Genomic DNA, 19,089 nt, shown 5'->3' on the forward strand with positions numbered 1-19,089 from the left:
AGGTGGAGGAAGACTGTGACTTCTGTGAGGTAGGCTCATTGGCTCCCACACTGAGACCTTCCCATCAAGCATCCACTCCTGAGGTACAGCTAGTTTGCCTGCACTTCAGAGCCATTCTCTCTTGGTGTAGGGGATCTTCGTTGATATCATGATGGTATTATGGACCTTTCTTATCACTCAGGGGCAGGCAAGCCCATGGCTGTTGAATCAGGTCTTCATAGTGTAGTAATATTATTGACTCTAAAGAACTTGCAACATTGAATAGCACACATGGCAGTAAGCCTACAGAAGCATGCAGAGCCTCAATGGAGATGGGAGGGGCCTATGGAAAGGTGATGATGAGGCACTGTGTCCAGCACTTGGTATATTCCTCTGTTGAAGTCTCACAGGATACAGAAGGGTAGAGGCTGGGAAAACTGAGCCTCAGAGCCATTAGGAACTTGGTTTCAGAGTTACAGAGCTGGCTACCAGCAGAGCCTGTGTTCAAGCCTGAGGAGTGTGCCTCAGAGGTCTGTGAGGTAACTGCCTGTGAACACCTTCTCATGGCTTGGTACAATGTCCCCAGCATTCCCTGTTTACACGATGATTCTTGCTACCTCTTCTTTTTTTTTTTTGTGGCTAGGGCTTGAACTCAGGGTCTTGTGCGTGCTACGTAAGCATTCTACTACTGAGTTAGTTCATCCTCTGCTCCCCTTCCTCTATCTCTTCTCCCCGCCCCCACCCCTTTCTCTTTGAGATGGGTACTCTGTTGTCCATGTTGGTCTTGAACTCTTGGGCTCAGGTGATCCTTCTTTGTCAGCCTACTGAGTAGCTGGGACTAGCATGTGTCACCATCACTGGTCCCTATTTCTCATTAGCTTCATGTGTTTGGGCCTTGCCAATGTTTTAGTGAGGCTGGTCACTGGAGCCCAGAGTTGCAGACATTTGTAGGGTAGGTGTACCCACATAGCTGTGGACCTCCCTACTGTTAACTTGGTTGTGGACTTGGACAAATCACACATGGTATCTCAATTGGACTATCCTCTGTGTGAAGCAGAGGTGACTGGAAGCTTTCCATGGGCAGCCAGGTGGTTTGGCTCTGACCGAGGGGTGCTTCGGGTTATACATTATGCTTGTCACATTTGAGATTCAAGCACAGGCCTGTTGCTTGGCTACTTTGCTGGTGAGTACTCAGAGCACAGCCTTCAGAGGCACTTGGAGGGGGCTGTAGAGAGACAAGAAAAGATACTGTATGACAGACTTGGATGCCTAAAGGCAAACATTAGGACCACTACCAATCCCTCTTTCCCTCGCTTTATCTTTCTGAGACAGCAGAAGTATGTGGACTATATGATGCGTGAGTTCCAGGGCAAGGAGGAGATGAGGAAGAGCCAGTACCGCCTGCGCTTCTACCTTCCCATGACCATCATCCCCCTGTAAGAGCCTCTTCCCTGCAGCCGAGGTGTGATGCCAAAGTGCTGGCACTGGGCCGCAGGGAGCCCCTCCTCACTATGCTGGCCCGACCAAGGTGCTGGGTGGTCTCTTGTCCTTTCAGCTCGCCCTTCACAATCTGTAGGTGGTCATGATGACAAAGGTAGGTGGCTTGTCCCCTTTTCACAGACGAGGAAGCCAAGGCTCAGCGAGGCCAGCCTGATGGCTTGCTCAGGCTAACAGGCAGAAAGTGAAGGGGCTGCTGTAGGTCTCTCCCCCACCTTTTCTGCACACCACAGTTTCTCTTATTTCTCTGTATGGCCAGTGCTGAGTGAGTCTGGAGGTGTCACCCTCAGAGGCACAGATGGCTCACATATGTGCAGCTGGGAGTCTCCTGTGAGGTGGCAGGGAGGAACAGGTCAAGCTGTGGAGGCCCTGAGAGGCCTTGCTGACCCTCAGGAGACGGTAGCACTTAGTGGCTCTATCTTGACTCAATCTGGCCTGCTGCTCACTCTGCCTGTGGCCCCTCTATGCAGGGTGTCCACTGGAGCTTGGCCTTGGAGGGTTTCTGTAGCAGATGACCTACAAGAGAAGACCATACATACTTGCTTAATATGTTTTACGTTTTCATGAGAACCTTCCTAGAGAAGTGAAAGTGCTAGAAATTATAGGTCCCAAGTGTCTGTGTGCTAGGTTTGAGGAAGACTGGAAAGTTGTGGGGAAATGGCTGATTTGAGTTTTGAGATGAACCTCTTTCATGTATTCTAGTCTGGCCTCCAACTCACTTGAACTTTTGATCCTACTATCTCTGCTTCCTGAGTGCTTGGATTGCAGGTATTCAGCTAGTTTTATGCAGTGCTGGGGGTCAAATCCAGGGCTTCATGCATGCTAGCCAAGCACTGCTTCAATTGATCTAAATCCCCAGTGCCTTGGGGAACTTGGGGCAAAGCAGGGAGGAGTTGGTGTAATAACTGGAGCCTTAGCCAGCCTGCCCATCCCTAGTCTCCTGTGTGTCCTTGACTTTTCAGAAGCAAAGGCTGTAGCTGTGAGTGGTGGTGCACACCTGTAATCCCAGCACTCAGGTGGTAGAGGCAGGAGGACCATACGTTCAGGGTACCCTTTAGCTACACCATGAGTTGGAGACCAGCCTAGTATACAGGACATTCTGTTTCAGAAAATAAAACAAAACAAAAGATAATAAGATTGACCCCATCTGGGATCTTATGATGGCGACAAACTGCTTTTTAAACACCTTCAGCTGAAAATACTCAATGTCCAAAGTGCCATGCTTTGGAATGCGTGTCTCAGATTTCATCAACCTCTTCCTTTCTATGCTGTGGCCCTGTCTCCAGTGATGTTCTTTCCTCTAACACCCTGAGGACAAGGGGCAGTTTGTTGGTTTGCAGTTGTTTTCAACCTTCCTGATGCTGCGACCCTTTAATACACTCCTCATGCTGTGGTGACCCCAACCATAAGATTATTTTTGTTGTTACTTTTGTTGCTACTGTTATGAATCACAATGTAAATATCTGATATGTAGGATATCTGATATGTGACCCCTGTGAAAGGATCATATGACCCCTAAAGGGACCATGACCAACAAGTTGAGAACCATTGCCCCTCTGCCTCCAGGGCTGTTGAGCTGGGCTGCCTGTGGGCCTTTTCTCCTTTCCTGGAACTACCCTGGGTTGGAGCACCAGAAGCTGGGTTGTGTGGCCAGGGTGCCAGCTCCTGTGGTGCACAGTTTGGTGAGCCACATTTGTGGTCTGGTGAGAGCAGGCTGTGGTGGGCCTGCTTCAGAGAGCCACCCCCATACAGGCTGTGGTTGTCTGGAGGTTGTCTCTACCTTGGGCAGCCCGAAGCTTTAGTGGGGAGGATAGTTTAATGGAGATCATAGAAGAGTAGCTTGTAAAGAGAAATATGGTTGGGAGTTAATTGAAGAGTAGCCAATTAAACATGAATAATGAGAGATTTTATAACTGTAATTTTGACATGAACACTTGACTTGATCTAGCTTCCCCTTCACTGGTCTTTCTGTTTCTTCAGATCTCAAGAATGTTTAAAATCTGGGACACAAAATTCCTAGGAAGCTTTTTCCTTATTTGCTTTCATTTATTTCTACAGCGTACAAACCCAGAGTGATCTCTGATCTGATGGAGAAAGTAAGTCAGAATGGCCAAGCAATGTTTAGTAATTTTATGAGAGGGTGACTCTTAAAAGTTGGCTCACCTTACCGAGTCTGAGTTGAGCACACACCCAAAACATCAGCCTTTATGATCTTTTCACTGTCCAGAAAGGGAGAAGCACGGTCACTGCACTGATGAGGAAACAGACCTCCCCAAGATGCTATTCCCAGGCCTGTGTTAGCTTTGGGCCTCACATCTCTATTTCCCACAGTCTTTGGTCCTGATATAGAGGGCAGAGTCGAAGTGATAGAGAGAGACATTTGGGAATATTGGTCACCTTCAGTACAGAGAAGTAAACTGATGACAGGAGACAAGGAGACTTATAGCTAGATACATATACCCCTGTTCCTCTGTGGAACTGCATGTAGATTTCTCCCCAGGCCTCAGGTCAGCTCATACCTGTTCCTCTGTGGAACTGCATGCAGATTTCTCCCCAGGCCTCAGGTCAGAGGCTCTGGAGGAGGCCTTAAGTTCCAGCTCTGCTGGGACTGGGTGGAATGCAACACCCTGTAAGTGATGTATGTGACCTGTCCTAAGCTACCATGATCCAAGATGGGCAGATGACATGGGGGAGTGTGAATCTTAATAGCCAGAGAGCTGGCTTTGTTGACACTGGGGCAGGAAAGCAGCCACTGGCAGGTAGCATGGAGGCTTGCTGGGAAGGCTGTGGGGTAAAAGCCTGCAAGGCTAGGCCTGCCCAGGAACTGTTTTCTGTGTTCAGTATCCTGGCCATGAGGAGTTGGGTAACTCCTTGTTACCCCTTGATCTACTCTTGCCTTGTTCTGCTCTCCTCCTTGCCCCAGAGTATGATAGCAATTGTTAGAAAGTGTCATTTCTCAGGCTTATGTCACAAGCTATAGTCTGCGGGCTGTTTCTCCCATGAAAGAAGCTCTGAAGCTCTCCACTCTCTGTCTCTGCTCTCCCACAAAGTGAGGAACCTGGCTGGCTATTTCTAGAGATAAGCTTTGGAGTCTGTCTCATACTGTATTGTAGTTGGTTATTTTTCTGGATGGAACCCAGAGCCTCACACACACTAGGCAAACAGTCTACCACTGAACCACACTCAGCCTCTATTGGGGTTCATTTTCTTGTGGCCTTTGTTGATCCAGTTGAAGTCCACTTTGAGAAGGGGCAGAGTCCCATGTCCCCTAGAGCCACCTACAGTTTCTTGGTGTGTGTGTGTGTGTGTGTGTGTGTGTGTGTGTACACATGCACACCAGTGTAGCTGTCCCCACTTGCCTCTGTCCTGCCTCTTCTGTGGCTCTTGGTTCATGTAGACACTTTCTTTCTGAGTTGTATGCTTGCTTCTTGCCGTTTGTAGGCACCATGGAAGTGAGGTTGTGAAAGTGGCTTTTTTAATTCAACGGTTCAAAAAGATGGGGTGTTTCCTGACTGTCACTAAAGATGGGGTCCTGCAGTTCTGGTCCGAGACTTTCTCAATGATGAATTCCTTTCGGGTGAGTAGAACACTCATGGAGTTGGTGGAGAACCATTGTTGTGGTACCCAGAGTGGACTTGCCCTTGGTTGGCATTTATTATCTGAGCAGCCTGGCGTTGAAGTCACAGGGCTTGGGTCAATATTCTGACTTTACTATTGGAGCCTCATACTTGTCACCTACTAAGCAGAACACTGCTTGGATGTCTACTAGGCACCTCCAAAGCAGTTTGTCCAGGGAGTGTGTCCCTGGAGTCCCCATCTCAGTGAGTGTTATCCTCCAGTCTCTGTGCCAGTGTCCAGCCTTCTCTCCATGCTCTATCATATCCACATTGTCCCTCAGTCCTGCTGATTGAAACCTTTGTCTGGTCCAGGCAGGAAATCATGGTATTTGGGCTCTGGGGTCCAACTGCCAGAGTTAGAGTCCCAACTATACTATAGAACAGTTGTGAGATGCTGGCTGAGATGTCTCTGATTCCTTGTATGCCCCAGGAGACTTAGAGTAGTAGCCCTTCTCAGGATTGAAGCGGAACTTAATAGTATGGATCATGGGTCATGCTTGAGCAGATCAAGGCATTCATCACTGGCTTATATTAAGATGAGTATAAGCCGGTATCATCATGGGCTTTCTGCTATCAGCTCACGGCCTAGTGTAGTAAGGAATGACACATTCAGGCAAGTCTGCTGTGCATTTGATGCTGCCAGGCTAGTGGAGGATCCTGCAACAAACAAGGAAAGGCCTGCCCTTCAGGTTTCCCCAGTAAGGCTTATGTGAAGAGACAGAGGAAGAGGAAACCTTCTTGGGAAGTCCTGAGAGTTTTGGAGGTTCTTCCTGAAGGAGCTGGCTTGGGATAGATTGTGGGCCTCTCCGGACCATCGGCCAGAACCCACTGGGGACTCACTGTGTGCAAATGGAAGGCTTTGGAAGTTGGGCCTGGCCTTAAGTCACTGGGATCATGAAGATGGCCCATTTTACAGATGAGAGGATAGCCTGGAGGAATTTAGCTAAGGCTCTGTTTTCAGTGCTGGTATGAGGCATGCCAGGACTACGATTGCTCTGGGACCTTGTGTGGCAGGAAAGGTCCCTGCACCTCTGCACTCGGCTAGTAACTTTCTGTGACCCGAGGCTCTGTCTTCTTCTGCCAGCTAACCCAGACCCAGCAGTTCGGCCATCAGCAGATGTGGGTTGTGGACATGGTATGTATACACAACATGAACCTCATTGCAGTCGCCTCAACTGAGCTGAAGATAGGTGAGTCCCTGGGGCTCTCCAGGCCTACCCTTGGCTTCTAGTGAGTGGTGGAACTGCACTTGGGACAGACCTGTTGACTGAGGAACTAGGAGCATGAACATGAAGGGGAGTCCTCTGGGAATGTTGTTGGGTAGTGAGGGCTGCTCTATGCTGTAAGAAGCATTGGATGTTGGTCGCTTGTGTTGCTGATTGCTTTGTATGCAGATGTGCTCAGTGAATGCTGAATATCTACAAGTATTGAACAGTTCAGATTGTAAACCACATCCCATGCCAGTCCCCAGCTTGATTCTATCCTCATGTCCTGCTGCCTCCAGCCCAGGCTAGGGTAACTGTCACTGGGATAGCACATTTCCTCTGAAGGTCCCTCTAGTGGCCTGCGGAAAGCCCTAAGAAAGCACAGGCTGGGAGAGGAGACTTGTGCCGAGGATACTGTGACCTTCTCTTGCCATATCTGATGGGCACTGTGGGTCAATTTGTACCCTCTGCTCTACCTCCCACACCTCTCCCCATCCCAGCCAGAGCTTCTACTTTTCCTTTGATTCATCACAGTGTTACTTCCTCCAGAGACCCTTCCATGACCGCCTAGTCCAAGCCAGGTGCCTCTCAAAATCATCCCTGCGGAGTTCTTCAGAGTGTGATCATATGTTTGTCAGTGAGAGTCTCTGGTGTCTGCCTTCTCTGTCCCGGAGCTCAGGCAGTGAGGACTGTGTCTGCTTCACTCACACCTCAGTGTTTGGTGCCACCTAGAGGCTTAGTGGCGCTGGGTAGGTGGGTGGATGGACAAAGGGGTCAATTGATCAGATTATCAGGGAAAGGACATTCCTGGTATCCCCATGACTCACGGTGCAGAGCTAAATAGGAGACTGGAGAGCGGCTGTTCCGGTTTCAACTCTGGTCTGCCACTCAGTAGGTGTGTGACTTTGAGCAGCTACTTTGTCTTCGAGGGCTTGGTCTACCCAGAGGAAAACCAGGGTCAATGCTCTGTATTCCTAGGGTGAGTGTGGGTTAGTGATTGGATGTATCAGGTGCTTGGCATATGTTAGCCAATGCTGTCCTTATCAAGAGGACAGACTGTGATGCAGCCAGAAAAGCAAGGGTTTGAGCAATTAGGAGCTGGTTGCTACCCATGATTCCTAGTGTTCTCTCCTTTCACCCTCAGCCCTGAGAGCCTGGCCCCATCTCCTCATGCTGTCAAGCTCTGCTGATTGAACAGATGTGGTTGGCTCAGAGCACTTGGTCAAGGGTAGAGGGCTACCAGCATGAACCTTGACCTGTGTTGCTCGGCCCAGCTAGTTCTGCTGTGCGACTCATAGCCCTTCTGGGGTGGCTGAGCCTGTAGGAAGCAGACACTTGAGGGTCTGTCATTCTAACGTGGGAGTCTGCTCTTCAGTCTCATTAGACTGACTGATTTGAGGTCATGGCTGCCGGAAGGTGCCAGGCTTCCTAGGGGGTAGGGTTTAGTTAATAGCAGCTGTGTGTCAGGGCCCCAAAGGCTTTGGGGCAGGATAGAAATAATGTTTCAAAAGATCAGTCTGGCAGACTGGTTCCAGACAGTGAGGGGTGGAAGTGGGGGTGTGGGGCTGCATAAAGCCACCGAACAATGTGTTCCTCATCTGAACCTGCATGTCATGAGCTCACCTGGTGTCTGGCCTGCTTGGGGTTCCCAGCTCTAGCCATGATGAGGTGTGGTGAGTGATGGGGAGCAGATCTATTTGTTTCTGTTTGCTCTAAACACCTACAGGAATGCACACACATAGACCACAGGGGCCAGAAGTTGCCTGATATCCACATCACCCAGGGTTGGAATTTGTCTCTTCGTTTGTATATCACAGCCACGGTTACTCAGTAGAGTGGAGCCCTGGGTGCTGTGTTAGATGCTGAGGACCTCACGGGTGCCATGTAAAACATGCTCCCTGCCTTCCTTCACACAGTTCTCAGGCCAGGTCAGGCGGCCCACAGTCCAATAAAACAGAAATGAACTTGAGGCAGAGATAAAGATGGTGAGGAAGATTGACAGGCAGCTAGCCAGGTGGGAGAATGCCAGCAGGCCTAGCTGAAGAGGGGGAAGCCTTTCTAAGAAGGGGTCACGGAGCTGGTCTGGAAAGGTTGTGGGGGTATTCAAGGTGGGCAAAGTAGGGAGTGGCAGACCCAGGAGTATATGAGGTTGATGCATCTACAGAGGTAAACATCTGGCACACTTAGAGCCCGCTGGCTGAACAGGGGCCACAGGCCAGGCAGGGGGAGGATTGAGGTGTTCTTCCACACACAGAAGATACACTGGACTGTGGAGGGTCTGATCCTAAAGGACTTTACTGACTGAGGTCTGCACTAGGCTTTTGTTCTGGCCGAAGTGGGGTATCAAAGATAGTTTGCAGCTTGGTGAGTGGCTGTGCTCGGCTCTGCTGCTCTAGGTTGCTGTGGAGGTGGGGTGGGGTGGGCTACAGGGCCAGAGAGATGGCAGGAAATGCTGGATGCTGCTTGTCACTACCAGAACCTCCTAAGTCCCAGCTGTGGCTCTTGGCTCTATATGTCCCTCTCTTTTCTCTTTCCCAGAGTTCTTTGATATCAGTAACCACAAATGTGTCCGGGCTTTCACCTTTATTGACCTGGATAGCTGTGTCATGGTCATGGACTACTGGTGAGTCTCACAGGAGCTAGGACAGGATCTTGGCAGCTACCACGTGGCTGGGAAGGGAGCTGGGACTGCAGAGAGGCACCGGGGAGAGTTGGTTCTGAGCTCATTGCCACATTGCCCCTCACTGCTTCTCTCCCTGGGTCTTGCACAGTCACCCTGCTCCTAGAGTCATCCTTACTCCCCTTTCCTTTCTTACCCTGTCAACCACTGAGCGTTAGCAGAGGCTTGACCTACTACACTGAGGTCTCTGAGAAGTAAAAGTGGTTGAAACAGAACCTGTGGTTCAGTGATGATTGGGATGTTCTTGGTCACTGGCCAGAGGCCCAGAGCAAGGCTGGAAGTCTGTTGGAAGTGTCCATGTCCCTTGGGGCAGTAGGGCTGAAGGCTCCACAGGAAGGGTTAATAACCTAACAGCTTCAAGCAGCCTGAGAAACTCCACGCAGGAAGATTTGACTCACTGGTAGCATCAGTGACAGCAGTGGGCCGTAGTTCTAAGGAGGGAGATCAGTGGCAAGGGGTCAACACGTCATTAGGACCTCCAGGAGCACTCCTGGCAAGGATGCCAGTGTGATGGGACGCCTTTATGAACTTGGGAAAGATTTTTAGACAAAAATCTTCCTACCCCCAAATTTCCTTTTCTTCCCTATTTAAAAACAGAACCCCAAATCCCTGGTGCCCTGTGCACAGCTGGCACACTTATGGCAGAGGCTGCCCTTTGTTGTTCTGATTGAAGGCAGCCCGCTTCTGTAGAGGTCAGCCTCCTCTTTATTTTTATGCCACCTCAGTCAATCCCGATCTGACACACAGCACGTTCTGTCTTCCTCTTTCCCCAGGTCTGACTATCACAAAGCTGTGTTCTGCTATGGGGACACCAAAGGCAACGTCGTCATCTTCATGTCTGATAATGTGACTGGTGGATTGTTCAACCCACAAATCCTTCCCCGGACCTCCAAGTGGGGTAGCTAAAGGATGTGGGAATGGGCAGAGGCCTGGGGAGTGGGTAGACGTGGAGGCTGAGTGGATGCCTGACTCTGAGGCATTCTTATTTCCTTGTCTCCGGAGCTCAGAGAGTGAGCGCCCTGCTTACTGGGGCAGGGACCCGGGAAGTCCAGAGGGTCCTAGCTGAGAGACATTCTTTTGAGGTGGGGACTTCTGCTGGTGAGGACTGAAGGCTGCAGGGAGAGTAAGTGCTTGGCTGTGGCCCTGGGACACCTCCTACTCTCCGAGGTTCAGGATGGTGACCTTGTCTGACGATTTTGAGGGCTTCTGCTCTTCCTGGTTTTGAGCTATCTTTGAATGGGTGAGAGTAGACTAGCGAGGCCACAGAGTGGGCTGTGGTGGAGCCTGGGGGACTACCCAGCTTGGCGGCAGTGTGAATAAACACAGCTGGCATCAGTAAGCAGCTGTACCCTGAGCTCTTGATGCACCATCTCCTGTCATCTCCACCCACGAGGACTGAGGGACTTGTTCCTGCCCATTAAGAGGGTTAGTGAACTGAAGCTACTCATACCTGCCCAGAGGCTGGGGAGTGGTTACTGAAAGTTGCATGTCCAGAGTCTCAATTCTCATCACTTGCTGGGATGGGCCCTAAACTGACTCAGGAAGTCATTTGGAGCTTGTTTGACAAAGGGTGCAAGGTCAGCAGAGGCCACCGACCTGGGGCTTCTGGGGGAGTGATTGGGACTGGATCAGATCCAGGAGGGGTCCTTGGGTGTGGTGCTGGATCTCTAGTCACCCTAGGAGCCTGGACCCTGGGGCCCTGCCTCCTTTCCATCCAGGATGCCAAGGTAGCCCTTGCTGGGACTTCTAGCTAAGGAGGTTTCCAAGGGTTCCCAGGCCTTGGCAGGGACCCCTGCTAAGCTGGCTTGCTGATGTTCTGTAAGGGAATAAGCAAGCACTAGTGTGTGTGTGTGTGTGTGTGTGTGTGTGTGTGTGTGTGTGTGGGCCAGAGATTGAACCCAGAACCTTGAATGTGTCAGACAAGCTTTGTAGCACTGAGCTACCCTTCCAGCTAACACTATTATGCTCGTGTCCCATCAGCCTTGCCCTGGTCATGTTTGTGTCTTGGTGGTCTCTGTGATGAGTAGTGAATGAAACAAGGTAGGGAGTTAATGGGTGTGAGTCCTTCTGGAACACCCAATAAACTGAAGACTGGAAATACATTTGAAGATATGGTGAGATGCGAGAGGGGATGGACAAAGCTAAGCAGTGTGTACCTAGTCAGTTGCTTAATCTTTCTGTGCTTCAATCTCCTATTCAAACAGGGGAAGCTGACAACCATGCTTAATTTTTGGCTCTGCTATAGGATGCCCAGAATGAGTGAGTGTTAGGTACATAGAAGTGCCTAGAGGTTGTGTCTTTCTATCCTCCCAGGATCTCAGAGCCTAATGGGAAAGATGGGCAGTAGACACTGTATGCTGCAGCTTCCATGTTATCAGCCACAAGCAACATCCTATCTGGCTCAGGACTTCTTTTGCATGTGTGTGTCTATGTATTGTGCATACATGTGTTTGCTGGATGCTTATGCATGTGTGTGCACATGTGTGTGGAGGCCAGAGGCCAACAACAGGCACCATTCCTCAGGAACTGTCCACCTTGTGTTTTAGTAGGGGGCTCACCAAGCTCCAGGAATCCTCCTGTCTCCGCTTGCTCTCCAGTTCTGGGAGCAAGCACGCTTTTCACAGGCTCTGGTGATTACAGTTGGATCTTCCTCCTGTGTAGCAAGCACTTTACAGACTGAGTTATCTCCTCAACCTGGGGACTTTTTTCCCCTTTGGAAGCTTCCTCTTACCCCTGTACAGACACTCCATGCCACCACCCACACCTCCAGGGTTTCCCCTCTATGATCCCTCAGACCTAAAGCCAAACTGACCAGCGTTTCTGACCTACTTCCTTGAACAGCTTCTGACCCTACAAGCATCACCCGGCACCACTGACTCATCCAACTGTATCGGTTTGCTCTCCCTGGAGGTTCATCAGCTGCTGCCTGGGTGGTTTTACAAGGGCAGGGCAGTTGGTGTGGGCAGTGCCTGGCATGTAGTAGTTGCTTGCCCATGATGCATACACGCATCCTGTACTTCTTGGGACTTTTGCTTTCTGGCCAAGGAGGCCATGTGTCCCGAGGCATGATGGCAAGACCCCAGGTATATCACTTTTCAGAGTGAATACAACTTGAAGTCTCCATTCATTCTCTGGAACACACTAAGGGGAAGCCAGCCTGTTTAGGTGGCAGCACCTGGGAGTGTATAGCCCCTGGAAGCTGGTCTCTGTTGTACTCTGGGTTTGCAGGGCCGTGCTGGGCAGCAGGGAAACAGCTGGAAGCACTGCCGAGCTCATCAAGTCCCACGAGGCTCCCATGAGTGGCTGGCTGGTTGGCGCTCTGGGAAGCATGGATGCTCATTGGTGAAAATATCTAAGCAGGCAGAGGAGCAGTTGCTGATGTGGACTCTGGTTGTTTCCCTATCAGATAACTGGACCAACGTTTCCTTGCGGAAACTCTTAAATGAGAAGTCACCTCTGTATAGAAGCTACCGAATGAAGGTAAGTGTGTCTTTCCTTAGCCTGTAATTATTCATATATGTTCTCTACTCAAAAATAAATGTGCTAAAAGGATTTACCCTTTAGACTCAGCCTCAGCTCTTGGGGACTTGGCCTCTAAGGACAGAGTCCAGGAAGCTGTTGCATCCCATCCACACCTCCCTAGGACACAGGTGTGTCCCAGGGCTAGCCCTGTCTCTCTCACTGCCTTCTTGGCTTCCCGGAGGCAGTGAAAGCATCGCCTTTATTCTGAATAATCACTGGCTTTCTGTTTGGCTTCTCTGCTCTCCCTCTCCATGAAGTGCTTTCTCAATTCAGCAACCAGAGGAAATCTGCTTTAGAATATAGTCATATCACCCCAGCAGCTTCTTATCGTACTTGAAGCAATCTAAAGTTTTTTACATGACTATCAAACACAAGCTGATCAAGCCCCTAGCTTACTCCATTGTTAATGCCCCAGTCCTTCAACCAGGGTCAGAGTCTCATGTATTCAAGGCTAGCCTTGAAGTTTCTATGTAGGCAAGGATGACTTTGAGTTTGTGATATTCTTGCCTTCACCTTCCAAGTGCTGTTATTACAGGCATGAGCCATCATATATATGCTGGGTATTGAATCCAGGGCTCTGTGCATTCTAGGCAAACATTCTACCACCTGAGCTACATCCCCATCTCCTGCTGTTCTCCACTTTCTTCTCATTTGTTGCTGAGACAGGCTCCCTAGCTCACCCTAGAGCTCCTCAAGCCCCTTAGCACAGGGCTCTGGCACACATTATTCCTTCATGCTGCAGAGGTCTTCTGCTTGGTTCATCTATCATCCCCATACTTCAGGTCCTAAGTAGCTGGCCCTGAATGCCCTGCTGCTGCCTCTGCTGTTAGCCCTGTCCCCAGAAGAGGTTATCACTCCCAACTTTGAATTACCTATCTATTGTTCTTATCCTGTTATCCTCATGACAGTGACAGCTCCTCAAGGATGGGGGCTTCGTGGGTTGTGCCCTCTGTTCTGTCTCCAGTTCCCAAAACAGTACCCAGGGCCCAGTGACTCCTGGTACATTTGAGGAACAAATGAAGGAATGATGTTCTTGGGGCAGATCTGAGTTGGACACACTTTAGGAACAGATCTGTGACCTCACAGGAAGTAGTACCCACACTACTTCCCCCTTCCCCTCTTTTCTTTTTCTCTTTTTGAGGCTGGGTTCAAGGTTGCTGTCTTTGAACACCTGCTCCTCCTACCTCCACCTCCCAAGTGCTGGGATTGCCATCCCGGGCTTGACTCCTTCTCCTCTTCATCTGTGGTCATCTCATCAGGATGAAGCTTGCCTTTGAAGTTACTAAGCATCCCAGGCCTCATTCAGTACCTTGGCTTAGATACCATTAGAGGAAACAGAGACACAAGGCCCAACCCAGGGGCTTGCACGTACAAGGTGCTGAATGAATGTTTGATAATTGTGTCCATCTGTGTTCTTTACTCTCCACTTTTCTTGTCCCAGGAAGGAAATCTCCAGACTGGGAGCTAAGTTAGGTCCAGAGTGAAGACTTGCTGGTTTTCTCTCCGTTGCTGTGATAAACACTGAGCAAAGGCAACTTGGTGATGAAAGGGTTTCTTTGGCTCACACGCTGCCATCACATATCATCATCGAGGGAGGTCGGGCAGGAACTCAAGCAGACACTGAGGCAGGAGCCATGGAGGGTGCTGCTCACTGGCTGCTCTCCATGGCTTGCTCAGCCTGCTTTCTCATATAGCCCAGGGCTGACACCACCAGCAGGGGGCTGGGCCCTCTCACCTCAATCATTAATCAAGAAAACGACCCATAGACACACCTACCAGCCAGTCTGATGGAGGCAATTCTTCAGCTGAGGCTCCCTCCTCCCAATTGACTCTAGTTTGTGTCAAGTTGACAAAATCTTGCCAGTCATGGCCTGAGCCAGCCTGCCTTCTCTGCCCTCTGGGTGCTAGCTATCTCCCTGTTGCTACAGTCCTGGCAGGGTACCCATTCTTCCCCTCCTGATCCTGGAAGCTACTGTGCTCTGACAAATACAGAGGGTGCCAGTGGGCCCAGAAATCCAGGCTCCTTGTAGTGGAGGTAGCCAGTAGAAGACAGACTAGGTTCTAGACACCTTTGAGTCCACCCTTTCTCCCTGCTTGGAGGAATGATATTATAACTAGCCCAGGCTCTGCAGCTTCTAAGTCTACAAGAGTCTTAGGACACAGGAGTCCAGATGACCATAGGTTTGGTGACAGTGATGGGCCAGACACCCTGTCCATGGGACCTGGCTGGGACTGTGGGCCACATCACTTTGTCTAAGCTGTGGTCGCTAAGGTAAGGGCCTTAGATTTTGTGACCTTCCACCCCATCCAGCACTGGCCCTGGCTAAGTTCCAGGGGTGGGATATGGAACTCGACTGTCCCTGGGAAGCCTCCTGCTACAGTCATTTTCTCCCCCCCCCCCAGAGTCTCCACCCCAACTGGTGTCAGCAGGTCAAGTTCATCCCCCAGCTGAATGTGGTGGTCTCCTGTTCAGCCATTGAGAGGTCCTCACTGGTGCTGATAATCCTGCCAACCAAAGACCCCGAGAAGCCCAGGTAAGGAGATGGACAGGAGGTGTATCCTGGATCAGTCTGGTTCCCTCTGCTGCATTCAGATAGCCATGATGAGAGATGACACACCTCTGGATTGGTGCATCATCAATAGGGCACTGTCCTGACGCTTGTGCTGAGTCCCAGGAAGTAGCTGTGCCCCACAGGCTGACAGTGGATGTAGAGCCTAGAACCTGGCTCTGGGTTCTGCTTAATCATCATTTTGGAATGTCTACCAGTGGCAAAAGGGTAACAGGCCTATTTTAACTCTCTCTCTCTCTCTCTCTCTCTCTCTCTCTCTCTCTCTCTCTCTCTCTCTCTCTCTCTCGGTGTGGTAGAATGCATGCCTTAGTGAGTGTACATGTGGAGGTCAGAAAACAGTCTCCAGAGTTGGTCTTCACCGCCCACTGTTTGAGACAGGGCCTCTTTGTTGTTGACCACTTGAGTTCCTGAAGGTTCTCCTGGTTTGGCATCATAGCTTGCTGAAGAAAGACAGGATTACAGATGTGTACTACAATGCCCAACTTTCTGCGGCATCTGGGAATTCAAACTTAGGTCCTCATGCTGGTGTGAAAGTACGCTACCCTTGAGCCACCTGCCCAGCCCCAATAGACTTGTTTTGCTGACCAATCTCTTAAACACAAATAACAAAAACAAGTCAACCCCAGCCTATGTTAAGTAGGTAGACAGAAGGCACATCTTATCTTTTCTCTTTCTCTTTTTTGAAGGGGTCAGTGAGGCAGGGTCTCATGTAACCCAAGCTGGTCTTGAACTTCTGATCCTCCTGCCTCCACCCTGCAAGGACTAGCATTCCAGGCCTATGCCACTGGTTGGGCTCAAAATTCATTTCTAAATGAAGTAGTGAAAGTGAGTGGCTTCACCCTGGAAGCCTCAGTTTCCCCACCGTGAAGGGTGAAGCCAGTGCCTACCTCAGACCTCAGAGATTCCTTGAGTGGAGAGTGTTCTGTGTGGCAAACCACACAGTAAAAACAAACAAGAAAACCATCAGTTGCAGAGTAAGTTAATTAGTTAGCAAAAGGCGAATCTCCTCTTCCTATGGCAAGCCATGAGCGTGCGCATTTCTTCTTTGAGAAGTTCCAGTATTTTTGTTTCCTTCATCCTAGAAGTTTTTAATTTTATTGCATTTGAAGTCAGGAGGCCGGAGGGTCACCTCACCGTGGTCTCTGGAGGCTGGTTCTGATGTCCTCCCTTCTTTCCCATCTCATCCTCCATTCAAGATGCACAGACCAAAGTCGAGGCACACTCCTTCCCCGGCCTCTGCTCCTTTCTCTAGCTGTGTTCTAGCCTTTCTTTTGTTTTCTCTCTCCCTGTTGTTTGTTTTCACTTTGAGAATAAGTCTTGCTGTGTAGCTCAGGCTGGCCTTGAACTTGCCATTCTCCTGCTTCCATCACCTGAGTGCTGGCATTATAGGCATGAGTCACCATATCTGCCTTTCTTGTTTTGTTTTACCCCTGTTGCAGGGGACCAAACCCAAGGTCTTGTGCTTACTAGGCAAGCACCCCATCACTGAGCCAAAGTCTAAGTTCTCTCTTGGTTTCTTTCTTTTTTAAATTGTTTTTGAGACAGGGTCTCATTGTGTAGCTCTGGCTGGTCTGGAACTCACTATGTAGACCAGACTAATCTCTAACTCACGGAGATCTGCGTGCCTCCTGAGTTCTGGGATTAAAGTCATGCATCATCATTCTCTGAATCTCATCTTATTATTAATATTTTTATTTTGAAAAATCTCAAATATATACATAAGAACATAAAAAATCCAAAATTCCTTATCACCTAGGCACTAATTCAAGTACCTTAGAATGCCATGTTCTAGTTTTTTGGATTTAGGTACAAGCAAAGTACAGATGATTTTGAGCAAAGGCATGGAGGGATCATAACTTATGTCTTCAAGTCTCAGTGCCAGGAGAGGTGGGTCCACCAGGGAGAAGGCTATCACAATAGTTCAGGCTATGCATGTTTGTAACCTGGAGGTGGCCAAGGGTGGAGGTGGAGAGGTTGGAATTTTTAATTTTTCCATCTTGGTGCAGTACCACTTGGGGCCAGGAGGTGGCACTATTGGTTGTCTGCTGGTCTCTGGTATCTGATGCTCTCTTGGGGAGTAACCACTGTAGGAGACTTGAATTGCCAAACCTGACTCTTGTGAAGTCACCCTCAGCATCTAAGGTCCCCGAAGGTCCAGCTTCATCCTTCCTGGTGGTTGAGCCAGGAGCAGAGCTGGAGGGAGGATCAGGGATTGGGGCTGTAGGAACTGGTTTGAAGTGATTAACTGACCCACCCTGCCTCCCCTCCTTTCTCTTTTCTTATTTCTTCCACCAACTCCTATCTGAAGTCATTGTCACTGCTCACAGGTTCCCTCTGGCTGCTGTCCCTATACATAACCATCTACAGATCTCATCTCTCTGGAGTCCTGCTTAGATTCTTCATAGTGCAGTCCTCCACTACCTTGCCTCTAACCACATCGCCAACCCTGTAACCTTGTACTAGCTGCTTCCTGAGTCCGAAGCCTCGTTTCCCCCCTCGCCCCACCCCCGCAAGCTCCCCTTGGCCATCTCTAATTCCCCTGCAGGTTTCTGCCTCCCATCACCCTTCTCAGAGAGGCTGTCCAAAAGGAGTCATTCAGTTTCCCTCTGCCAAGTCACCCTCATAGCTGGTCACTGTCCCCCCTGTCTCCGTCTGTTTCCTTGCTCCTGTGCTTTGCTCCAGGAGGGAGACAAGAGCAGAAAGGCGGGGAGCACAGTGGCTCCCAAGTCCTGGCAGGGACAGGAGCCAGCAGATGCCTGTTGCATAGATGAGTGAGTTAATCTGAAGTAATTCCTTTCATCCTTTTGTCGACCATTGTTCCAGAACATTTCTCTGCACATGGACTCGTAGATGGGGGCATCTGCTTTTGTCTTTTTTAACACATACTTATTATAGGAATGGTGGCACACACTGGTACACTCATGTGGAGCTCAGAGGACAACTTGTGGGAGTCAGTTCTCTCCTGCCGTGGTGTGGGTCCCAGGAGTTGAGTCCCGTTGTCAGGCTTGGTAACAAGTGCCTTTGTCTACCAAGCCATCTCCCTGGCCCACATCTCCAGCTTGCCAGTGGGTGGGATATGCTTGCTTTGATGTGTTCTTGAAAATCTGAAGCCAGGGTGGAGGTTAAGAAACAGATGTGAGGCTGATATGGAAGCTAAGGAGCCCTAGACTAGACATGGTGTGGACAAGGAAGAGTCGGCCTGGCTATCGTCCCAGGAAACTTCTAGACAGGCTGTTCCGTGGCCTGTGGGGGCGCTGCTGGTCCTGGGGTCCTGCCGGCGTCTCTCTGACCTTTGCACCCTGCCTTGCCCTTTCTCCTCCTCTCTGTTCCTGGGTGTCTTGAGCCATTTCCTGTTGTTCCCACCAGGGCCGAGCCCCCGACAGTGCACCCATTGGTCAGCTCTTGATTTTAGTGTTCTCATTGCACCAGGCAATGCCACTCTTGAGGACTGCACGTGGGGTCCAGGTGACCTGTGAGATGACATCCAGTGCAGAGTGAGGGCACAACACCAATGGCCCTGAGCTGCTTTTCTAAAATTTATTTTTATTTTTGTGTTGGCTTGGAGGATGGTAGGTGTAAAATCATGTTATGTTAGAATGCTTTATGAATGGAAAGACTTGCTCATATTTGGGGGCGGTTTCTTCGTAAAGGGTGGGTGCCTCCCCGTGAGCTGCTGATTTGAGCATCTGCTCCTTCACTGGGCTATGCTTTAGGTGCTGGGTGAGCACTGGGTGGGTCTGGGACCTCTCTTCTTTCTGGTTAGGGAGACACTGGTCCATCCCCACCAAGTACCTAGCTCCGCCCCTCCTGGAGGCCAGACTGCTGCTCATAGCCCTGCATCTTTCCCCCCTTGATTTTCCGCTCCAGGTTATCATCATTAAATTTAAGAAAGGGAATTCTTTGCTTTGATTACTGTCCAGACAGGAACTTCCTGGGTAAGTAATCTTTGTGTTCTCCAGAAGCAGAGTTGGGATGGGGGCTGCAGCTGCCTGGGATGATCAGAGCTGAGGACAGGGTTG

General features: G+C 50.0%; 1 protein-coding gene across 4 annotated transcripts in view; it reads left to right on the forward strand.

The window, feature by feature from the left end:
• The window catches only part of Efcab8 (EF-hand calcium binding domain 8), a 65,923-nt gene that overhangs the window by 10,037 nt on the left and 36,797 nt on the right, over positions 1–19,089 (forward strand). For all 4 annotated transcript variants that reach the window (XM_040746530.1, XM_040746531.1, XM_040746532.1 and 1 more), the window contains exons 6-13: positions 1,312–1,415; positions 4,918–5,053; positions 6,178–6,283; positions 8,837–8,921; positions 9,752–9,876; positions 12,385–12,458; positions 14,904–15,034; positions 18,938–19,005. In XM_040746530.1, coding sequence (XP_040602464.1) covers positions 1,312–1,415; positions 4,918–5,053; positions 6,178–6,283; positions 8,837–8,921; positions 9,752–9,876; positions 12,385–12,458; positions 14,904–15,034; positions 18,938–19,005 — 829 coding nt within the window. The remainder of the gene's footprint in view (positions 1–1,311; positions 1,416–4,917; positions 5,054–6,177; positions 6,284–8,836; positions 8,922–9,751; positions 9,877–12,384; positions 12,459–14,903; positions 15,035–18,937; positions 19,006–19,089) is intronic.

This window comes from Mesocricetus auratus, unplaced genomic scaffold, assembly GCF_017639785.1.
Source record: "Mesocricetus auratus isolate SY011 unplaced genomic scaffold, BCM_Maur_2.0 Super-Scaffold_100004, whole genome shotgun sequence".
Taxonomy (NCBI): domain Eukaryota; kingdom Metazoa; phylum Chordata; class Mammalia; order Rodentia; family Cricetidae; genus Mesocricetus; species Mesocricetus auratus.